Source organism: Asparagus officinalis, chromosome 1 (genome assembly GCF_001876935.1).
Source record: "Asparagus officinalis chromosome 1, Aspof.V1, whole genome shotgun sequence".
Taxonomy (NCBI): Eukaryota; Viridiplantae; Streptophyta; class Magnoliopsida; order Asparagales; family Asparagaceae; genus Asparagus; species Asparagus officinalis.
Genome location: NC_033794.1, coordinates 124,853,394 through 124,864,473, shown reverse-complemented (window position 1 = coordinate 124,864,473; position 11,080 = coordinate 124,853,394). Strand labels below are relative to the sequence as shown.

At 35.6% G+C, this 11,080-nt stretch overlaps 1 protein-coding gene across 2 annotated transcripts; it reads right to left on the bottom strand.

The window, feature by feature from the left end:
* LOC109830060 (lipid phosphate phosphatase 2-like) lies at nt 44–7,629 on the bottom strand. 2 transcript variants are annotated; one of them, XM_020397315.1, is made up of 9 exons: nt 7,290–7,629; nt 7,138–7,198; nt 3,358–3,401; nt 3,020–3,241; nt 2,832–2,919; nt 2,644–2,753; nt 2,456–2,549; nt 594–782; nt 44–492 (listed from the first exon to the last, which is right to left on the bottom strand). In XM_020397315.1, the coding sequence occupies exons 4-9, from the start codon at nt 3,233–3,235 to the stop codon at nt 401–403; spliced, it is 789 nt and encodes a 262-aa protein (XP_020252904.1). In that variant the 5' UTR covers nt 3,236–3,241; nt 3,358–3,401; nt 7,138–7,198; nt 7,290–7,629; the 3' UTR covers nt 44–400. The 2 variants fall into 2 exon arrangements, with proteins under 2 accessions (XP_020252904.1, XP_020252831.1); XM_020397242.1 differs by lacking the exon at nt 3,358–3,401 and having other exon boundaries at nt 46–492; nt 7,290–7,628.

Genomic DNA, 11,080 nt, shown 5'->3' with positions numbered 1-11,080 from the left:
CCACGACTGACCTCCAAAGCAAAATTTGTTCAAACAAAGAAAAGGGTTTTTTTTTGTTTCAGGGGGCTTTTTTGTTTTTGCTTTTTATGCCTAGACGCCATGTCTGACCCCCATAAGCGCTTAAGCCCTTTCTACGACATTGGTTGAACTTATGATGACTCGATCATTAGTCACGGGCCCTGTAAGCACTCCTTTGGTGACATGCCCAGAAGTGCTTTTTTCCTCCAATTTAAGAAAGGTATATGATAATCGGTTCTATGTAAAAAAGTCCTCCCTCTTTTCAGTTAAGAAACTCTTCCAGACGTCTCTGTATAACAACAGTTCAGAGAGAGACGAACAGGAGCATACAATTATCAAATAGAGAAGCACACGTGGATTTCCATCTAGATATGTATATTCACTAAATAGGATATAAAGAAACAAGGTACGTACCATCAACATGATAAGGTGCTGGAAAGAATTGCAAGTAGCAAAAGGAAGCAACTATAAATCCTGCAAAGTATAAAAATGTGGCAAAGCATGGATGAAATCTCTACAAGATTTTCCAAAGAAATACAACTCTTAAAACCAATAATGATCATAGGAAGACAAACCTAAGAGGCCTCCAGTAAATACATCCTGCCAGTGATGCCAATAGTCATCAACTCGAGAAACTGCCACAAGGGATGCACAAAGTAGAGGAAGAATTACAATACAAAGTTTTGCGACATGACCTCTACGGTCAAATGCTTTGATTTTGCCTGCCAGGTACCAAGACAGAAATCCAAGACCTGCAAAAGACCCTGCATTTCCAAAAAAAGTTGGAAAACCGAGGAGGAAATTAAGCAATGAAATTGTGCCCAAAAATTATACTAAAATTCAAGCTCAGAAAATATTTAAATATTCCTAAACCTACATTTGAAGCAATAACAAGGATCTGACCTTGAAACCTCTCAAAGCAAATAAAAGGTGAATCATTACAGTATATGAGCAAGTTATTATAGATTTGAGCTTAGGCCTGAACTAGGACACTAAAGGAAATCAGTTTATAGGAAAGGAAGAAAAATAACGGCGATCCCATACAGAAGTTATGAGACTGCAGCCAAAGCATGTCCCACTGTATTATTTCATTGTCCCATCCTGGTATCCGTCAAGAAAAGGAGATTACAAAACAAAGAGAGAAGAAAAACACTCTGGATGGCGGTGAGGGGTAACTGAGTAAATAGTCTTTTGGACATTTCCACGGCTAAGTAAAAAATGAGTGAAGATAAGAGGAATAAGCCTAGTAAAATTTGTAGGAATCAGTTATAACTTATGATAGAATTGGCAGAGATGCTTCTGATAATTTTGTCCACTATCTTTTACGAAGCACCTAATATCGCCAAAAAAGGACGGCCTCAGGTATGACGAAATTAGGATAGTTCTTTGGAGAAATTTAACATTTGAAAGTTTAGGTATCAATCCATTAATTACTATATGTTCCTAATGTATGCAGTTAAAACAACACCAAAGCCAATGGTTGCATGACCTTAAGTCATATAACTAATAAGGAACCATTCCTACCTGCCAAGATGCCTTCATTGTGCTCTAGAACAATTCTGCTTTCTCTTTCCTAATCCAGGGACTTTGCAGAGGACAGACACAAAGGAATAGCTCGTCAGAAAAACTTTTTATTCTTTAAGTTTTTCTGATATTGGCCCCTCAAATCGTGTTTATTTCGGAACAGGTTCCGAAGAAAAGGATTTATAAAATAAGTTCTCTAATCCTTTAGGTTATTCAAAGCTGGAGCTTCATCTACATGAAAATAAAAACACGAACAATTCCAATTGCTGCAGAAATGAGCTGATCTAATAGTGAGAGACCTTAAATGTGAAACATGCTAGACTGTTTACCTGGAAATTCGACAATGCATGGAAATGTATGTGTGGACAATGCATGTGGTCATGGACACAACTAGCACTAATTTCGGCGCAATAAATCTATATCAACAAGTCCAGAACAGAAGCATATGCTCCATAATGCAAAGTCACAAATACCCTTTTCTCTTCTCCCCACCTGTCACCATCAAGGGGTTTAAAAAAAGACAGATAGAAAGACAAAGGTAGAAAACGGGTAGTGTGTATGCTTTTAAGTGTTCAGTGAGGCTGTGTTTTGCCTTTGCTTTTCTTCTCCTTTTGGTGGGTGACATAGAAGCTTGTCCTTATGCTTTCTTAGAATTAACACATTAATGGAGAAAAGATATTTCACAATAAAAGCGTGGTGACCTGTATTACATAAGATGGAAGTGGTAAACAATATCACGCAAGGAAATACAGCATACAAACATCAACAAAAAGAAAACATTAACAAAATTTGTATTAGTCACAAAACTAAGATGGCTCTTATGTAGTCACAGTCATTGAAAAAGAAACAATCTGAAAAGCAAACCATCAAAACGAAATGTTCACAGAAAGAAGGTGAGTAAAGTGTTGCTTACATGAAGAATGTCCACTAGGAAAGCTTTTATGCCCTTCCTTAATATCACTCTTTTTCCCATGGCATATAACATTTGAGGTAACATTATCAAAAACCTGAAACAATATGTTCATCAACATTACAACATGGAACATATGGGCAAAAGCACTATAAATAAAGAGCTTAAGCAGCGAAAACAGTGCTTCCTACTCCTATTCCATCAGGAAAACAGCGCCAGAAGAAATCTGGTCGTGGTCGACCAACACCATCTTTAATCGCATCGGTTAAGACTGCTGTGATAAGCACAGAAAATAAAAGGCCTGCAAGCATATGTCATTAACTTAGCATCTAAATCATACAACCCCAAAAAAGAATTAATATATGAAAACAAGACATACCTAATATAGCTTGATGCAAATCATACACATTCTTCCTTTTGAAGTAAAGGCCAATAAAGATGGCAAAAGGCAGTAAAATTCCAATTATCTGTATAGCAGAACATAACAGTTACATAAGCATGTTATCCTTATAATTAAACATTTGCGTATTCTTTCTTAAGATGAATTTAAGAACTGCAACAACGTACTGGCACAGCCCAAAATGGTATTGTGTTTCCTTTAAACGGATATTTCAGATCTGTCATCATGTCTTTACCAACGAAACGGTGGAAAGGATCTATGACATTCAATATTATGTCTATCACCGCAAGAAGCACCAGTATAAGCCAGTCATGCATGTGGAACCTTAGTACTTTGGTTCCATGAGATCTAAAAGTATGAGCACCCAACTGTATATCTGGCATCCTTGCCTGGCGGAAGAGAAGTTGAGCGATAAATATCAGGTCCAAGCACAAAAGTATTTATAAATAACAACCAAACTAGTGAAGTTAAGTCCAACTACAAACCAGAGCGTGAATATTGATACCTTCAAAGATAGGAGAGAGCAAAAAACTCTGTTCACTGGGACAGCTAAAAAAATGTAATAACAATTTCATGATATAATTAAAGAAATCGATTTATTTTTAAAGGATTAAAATTATAACTAATTATATAGAAGGGATTAAGTATATACAAATAACAACGATATTTTGAGAAGGTAAATTGATTCCCTGTCACTATAAGCTAAATCCAAGGGTGGTCATGAATTTTTTCATGTCGTCTCACTAGTTGTGGATTAACTCACTTCCACATACAAGGTCAGGTTCCAGGGTGCACGTTGTTGGCATATGATATTTTAGCAGACCAAGCGGGAGGAGTGAAGGGGTGATTTCTAAATGGGAAAGTTGGAGAAAAGATTATAAATACAAAGTTTTAGGCATGATACAAAACTAAAATGACTGTAACCATTCATAACTGCAATAAGAATTTGGAGAATATTTCAAAAAATTGTTACAAGATAGTTATATAAGAGAAGGGCTTTCAAATATTACGTGACAATAAAATATTCATAAAATTGAAGGAAACGTTAGTGTGGTAATGCCACAAGTCAAGCTTTATGGGTTAGAAGTTGGCAACTAAGAACATCATGTCCAGAAAATAAGTGTAGCACAAAGGAGAACACTAAGATGGATGGGCAACAATATACCATGTTTGAGATATAACCTGAAATATTTCATATTCAGAAAGCTCCTCAAATAGTCGTATTTACTTATGACACCACCCCGTAAATGATAGAATCCGTAAAATTTCCCTTCTCATTGCAGATACACCCCCCATATCATGTAGGTATGCCACTTATTACATCAAACTAATACATTAGCACATACACTGGTCAACTGAATTTTATTTGTTCTTCCCCCCTCTGAGAGTCTATCTGCAAATAAAACAAAGTCCTCGCTCCCTCACATACACAAATAAAAGTAGTAAGTTAGGTTTGTTGCCCTCTGGAGTTCCCTTGAGACTTCCTTCAAATAAATCATTTACTGGATTGTTTAGGGGAACTCTGGATAACACATACACTAACCAACTGAATTCTTGGCATTTTCCCCTCTGCAAAAAGTTCTCCATCCCTCCCTCTACATACACAAATAAAAAGTAGTAAGTTGGGTTGGTTGTCCTCTGGAGTTCCCTCCAGACTTCATCCAAATACATCCTGTAGGACCCGTACTGAATTCTTTAGGGGAACTATTACATTAGCACATACACTAGCCAACTGTTTTTTGGTATTTTTTCCCCTCTGGGGGCCTATCTGCAGATAAAACACAAATAAATGTAGTAAGTTAGGTTGGTTGTCCTCTGGAGTTCCCTTGAGGCTTCATCCAAATACATCCTGTACCGAACTATTTAGCAGAACTATTACATTAGCACTTACACTTGCCAACTGAATTTTTTTGGTATTTCCCCCCTCTGAGGATCTATCTGCAAATAAAACAAAGTTCTCCCTCCCTCCCTCTCTCATCTACCCTTACACAAATAAAAGTAGTAAGTTAGCTTGGTGGTTCTCGGGAGTTCCCTCCAGACTTCATTAAAATACATCCCATGCTGAATTGTTTAGGGGAACTCTGGATAACACACAACACAAAATGGTTGTCCTTCCCCTCTGCTTGCTAGGTTAGCGCATGCACCAATAAACATGAGCAATAAGTGCCAAACCTGTATAATACATTCAACTCAAATTGAAGACAGGGATGAACTTTCAGATCTTGTATGATCTGGGGGATTGATTTCTAGATTGGATACTTTGGGATTAGATATGAAACTTTTGAGGGGCATATATCTAAAGTATGGTTGTGCATGATGTCATATACCAAAGCATGTGGCAACCAACATTATAAGAACTTTCTCCTCAATTTGGACGGAAAATGGGTAGGAGGTGACAACACATGATCTATCAAGACATATACTAGTAGTGAGCTAGTCACATCAAAGCAAGTGGATCTCACACGGTAAATGAGATGAAAACTCATATCCAATATGCCCTAGACATAGATGCATGCTTCCGCACACACTAGTAAATGCACGTCAACCAAGAGCACATGGACAAAAAAATTTGAACTTTTCTTCTGTTAAGGTGTAAATGAGTCCCATGTAATGTTCTCAAAAGGAGAATTTTTTAAAAAAGACTGTTTTTTAAAAATAATTAGCAAAATCGACCCTTTTGCTAAATAATTAGCAAAATAGACCTCTTTTTGGCCATGTCATTAAGGCTGGCCAAGAAGAGGTCAATTTCACAAAAATTCATTTCCAAAATACACGAGACTAGTAGTCTCGTACAATTAACAATTGCTAATTATGAAAGTAATTAAAGCCCAAGATATACACGGGACTACTAGTCCCGTGTATTTTTTCTAGATTATGAAAAATAAGTGTCCCGATAAATCGTAGGTGACCATAATCATTTCCTCCTCTGTTGTTCCCTTCACTTGAAAAAGATCTCCGAAATCTTGAAACCCTAGATCTCAGCATCCATGTCTTCCTCCTTTGACACCTTCAGCAATGATGGCAACGGCTACATAGGCGTTAAGGCTACGACTCCTTTAACGCTCAACGGGCGACGACAACATCCCTCCGACGCCAGAAACCTGCGGGTTCTCGATACCGGAGTTCAACGAGACTTATGGAGGGCCGATGTTTGGATCTGATGCCGATGATGCCGACAATGCTGACGGCAGGCCCATCCTTCTTCGACACATTCCCCCATCCTTGCCTCTCCTAACATCAACTTTGCCCCCTCTTCCTTTGCCAGGGATGAGCGCCTTTCCCTTCTCCTTGTTTGCAGTTGACGACCACCACCCTTCGCAATGGCAGAGCTATATTGGGGGCCAGTCAAAAGTGCGGCAAAGGAGTAGAGATTGAAGATGCCAAGGAGGACTTCAATTTGGGTGTCGAAGACTTTTAGGTCGTCTTTTATGAACAAGCCGCTCTTCTCATCACCCCGATGTTGTAACAACGTTAAGTTGTTGAAATTAGACCTAGAAAAAAACACACGACTACCAAAACACGAGACTGGTAGTCCCGTGTATATTCTAGGCTTTAATTAATTTCATAATTACACGTGACTACTAGTCCCATATATTTTGAAGATGAAGTTTTGCGAAATCAACCTCTTATTGGCCAACCTTGATGATGTGACCAAAAAGAGGTTGATTTTGCTAATTATTTAGCAAAATGGTTGATTTTGCTAATTATTTAGCAAAATGGTCGATTTTGCTAATTGTTTTTTAAAAAAATGTTCTTTAAAGAATTCTCCTTCTTAGAAATAATTACTTGAGATACTTCCTCTAAGAAAACTACTTACATACATACATCACCGATTTTTCAGCTTCATGCAAGGTAGTGCATCACACGGTTAGAGAATTTAAACTTTTACTGTGAGCATATTAAGACACAAAGATTTGCTCGAGAGGGGAATATAATAATGTTTGGACATCCTTAACGTGTATTGGTAGTTAGAGTAAAGTTTCAAATTAACAAAATAAGTATACAAACTCTGTGATTTCTCATCCATGGCCCCTTAAGACGACAAATCATGAATAATTTTGGATACGCCCTGTTCCTTTGTTAGTTCGTATCCAATTTTTCTGCGAGTTAGTGTCTACAACTTTATTCATATGAAGTTACAAATAGCTAATCCAAGGGATAACATGAGGGGGAAGATTAGCCTCAAATTCCTACGCTTACATGAAAATTTTCTACAATTCAAAGACCAAACAACAAATTCGAAAGAGAAACATAAAAGTAGAGGCTAGGGTTTTCGCGTTCTCACCAATTCCAACTCCTCAGGTCAAATCAAAGCACCAAAGCTCCACGAACGAAATCCTCCTCCTCTGAATCAAAAAAAAAAAACCACCCGAAAATAAACGAAGATAATCACAAATTTAAATACAAAATCGACAGCGGAGTTTCTCAGAAGAAAACCTAACGGAGCCACGCCACGAGAAACTGATTAATAATAATAATAATAATAAGGCCTGGCCGCCAAAAGAAGAAGAAGAAGAAGATGAGGGTCTCGATCCACTTCGCTTTCTTTGTCTTCGCTTTGAATTTGGAAAATTTGACCCAACCACCACTTTATTTTAAAACCCGTCTCCTTTTTCTTTTTGCTCTTGTAAAATGGAGACAACGAGAGGGAGACAAAGAAAAAAGAGGGAGGCAAAACCAAAAACGTAATCCGCTGAGTAATCAAGAATGGAGGCTGCCCCCCGTCGGCGGAATACGCGTCGTCATAACTGACTGGGGGGATACGCTTGGGATGCGGTTGTTAGAATCACCGGCGGGTAACGGGGGCAGATATTGGTTTGGCACTTTTACATTAAAACCCCCTCCTTTTTTTGTTTGGGGTAAACTGTAAACACTTTTCGGGGCTTTTTGGTTCAAAATCTAATAGAAAATTTCAAATCCTTAAGATTTTATGTATGGTTTGTGATTTCTAATAATTTGTTTGGTTCGACGTTATTATAGGAAAGTAAATCCTACAATTTATAATATCTTGTTTGATTCAACCCCAAATTACTGGACAACAATTCTATAAAAGAAGGAGATGTGTATGTAGTTAACTTGGTGATCTAGTTTCCACAAAAATATAAAATATAAAAGTATAAAAAGAGGGGTAAATATACCGATTTATGGGATTAATCAATTGAGAAGATTTGTCAAATTCTAAAAATTGAGTGTTTTTTATACTTTTGGGATAAAAAGCATTTCTGGGATTCAACATTCTAAAAAAATTATCGAAACAAAAATCAACTATGGAACCCCAAAACCTAAAAGAATACACTTTTTAATCCCAAAAATTGTAATCTACACTAAATACCAAAATTTTACTTGAACCAAACAGCCCCTTATTTATCCCTGCAAAAAAAGTGAAAACAGCCCCTTATTTTGGGATAAAAACATTTTTGGGATTCAACATTCTAAAAAATTTATTGAAACAAAAATAAGGGTTTGTTGGCAATACTCGTTTGGAGGTATTTAGTGTAGATTGCAAATTTAGGGTTTGTTGGCCAGCTCATTATGCAATGTGAGATTGACACCTCAACTATCCCACTACCTATCCCATTTTTTGGGTCCATGTAGCAACAATCTTATCCCTGTACTTTTTTTCCCCGATACCTGGGAGGCAATTTTGACTCCTATGTATACGTGCCCATATAGTTTTAGGAAACAATAATAATAATTACAAACTAATATTTAATTTATTGGAATATTGATGAAGCTATTTTTAGAAAAAAATTGTTGTATGCTACTTAACGTTTTCTCTCCATGTTTGTAAAACTAAAATCCCAAATTTGAAACCAAATTTAATATTTGCTTTTCGAAAATAAAATTATAGTAGATTTATTATATACTTCCATTGTTTTGAATGAAAGAAATCATTATATCTCTGACTTGTTGCTTTAAACGATACTATCATTACCTATTTAATCATCAAACCTTTTAGTGTACTGATGGAAAGCTTACAAAAGGTACTAATATGGTGTGATATTTAGATATATAAAATGTGTGATTAACTAGAGTAATAATTTTATTAGAACACTGGCATATACTAGAATCTATATCATTCAGGGATGAATAAATTGTTAATTTGAAAACATACAAAAAAACGGTTAATTCGAAATATTTAGCTCTTTTCTTTATGGTTAACACCTCGGTTCTAATAGGACTTGCCTTTAGATTAAATGGCATCCAAAAATATTTTCTCTTTATCTCTGACGCAAAACATCAAAATATAATTATTCTCAAAATTAAGAAGGGGAAAGAGATGAGGTAAGTTTCTACATAACAAACTGTGTAGCACCCAAGTGAAAGTTTTCATCTTCGAGCGATAGTACCGCGCTCTATAACAAAAACCGGATTCTGGATATAAATAATTGCGCTGTGGTTGATGGCTTCAAATTAATCCCTTTAGTCAAGGATAGTAGTAACAAGATACAAGAATTGAGGGATCTAATAGTAGTTTCAATAATTAGGGGGAGGAGTACCGAAATATTAAAGATTCGAGGGACTATTGTAAAAGAGCCTTATTTTTTATCATAAGCACTAGTTATTAATTTAATTTCGTAAGGGGGACTTGGTCTTGAATTTTTTTCCCTAACCTGGTACGCTACATACTAAATTTTGTGTTGTGCTTATAATTTTGCTAGTTTTGTATTTTTAACCTGATCTGTGAATACTTTCAATTGTAGTTGCAAAAAATAATAATAAATCAAAATGCTTTTAAGTAAATTAATAAATAAAATAAATTGCAACATCATCTTTACTTTTCTACTTTCTAACAAATAATTAGCTTTTGTAAACAAACATACTTACACGCTGATGTGAATACATTTTCTTACTCACAAAAAAAATAGGAATTTTTTTCACACTTTCAATTCACTTTTAAATTGCCAAATATTAATATCATATGCGGGGTCTAGCATAGCTTAATACGTCATATAATTTCATATCATAGATGGGAATCCATCGAAAAGTAGTTCCTTTCGGGATATAATCTCACAAGAAAATTGTAACAAAAGGCGTGTACGCTGTACCTCTAAAGTGCTAAGATCAGTTCTATACTTAAAGCTTGGGCAAGAAATAAAAAGATCATCACCCTGATAATTGCAAACTACCAAAAAAGATCATCCCTCTAAAGGGATTCGGATCCTCCCCACTATAAAAAAAAATAGTGGAGGGACCACTACGTAATCATAGCCATTGATTATCTAGTTGATGGTTATGATTTTTTCTTTTAGTGCAAATTAGGAATGAGTGTAATACACCGGGGTATGATAAGTGTTAGATTTAGATTGTATCATAACCGCCTACTAAATAATCAACGCTTGAGATTAAAAGTAGTGGTCTCTCCACTACTTTTTTGTAGTGGAGAGGATCCAAATCCCCTCTAAAGAGCTCCTTCAACCTACCAGTACCAGGCTTTCTCTATTTGGCCACAGAAGATAAGATGCAATAAATCAAGAGTCGTGTGATGAATTTCAATTTCAGTTTTCTTTTGTTAGATCGAAGGAAACTTTGTCATTCACTGGCTAGCTAATTATGAGGCTTGCAAGGGAACTTAATTTGCGTTAATTCCTGGTTCAAGGTAAGCCCCAATTTCATTGCTCGGGAGCTTCGATTGGATATTATAAATCTCTAGTTAAATGTTTATTACATTTTCCATAAAAAAAAGGGGGGAGAAGATAAAGAGAAAGAGAGGGTTAACAAAAAGATGGACTTGAGAGAAGCTAATAATTTCCCTCAGGGGGTGTTAGTCAATTAGGACATTTTCATGCAAAATGGGATAATTGTTAAAGTAAAATAATTTTTCGCCAGTGGGATATTTTAGTGGGATAAATAGGAATAATTTTGTGAAGCGGGATATTCTGATAAAATAACGTGAGATAAATTTTTATAATCATGAAATATATATTTATGCATTTTGAATATATAAATACTAGTTGTGTATTTTAAACTTACTATTATTGATTGATAATTGCTTATATAAATGTTCTTTACTATTAAACAACTTTTGGTTAGACTATAAGATATTAATAATTATTATTATAATGACGATCTAATCATGGTGATAACCATAATAGGAAAGAAGAAGAAAAAAAGAAATATAAAAAATAAAAAATAACAAAATAAAAATGAGTTCTAGTTTTTTACCACCTAGTTCCAAGCTAAAACTTAGAATAATTTGAGAGACTAGAACTCTCTTCTAGTTTTTT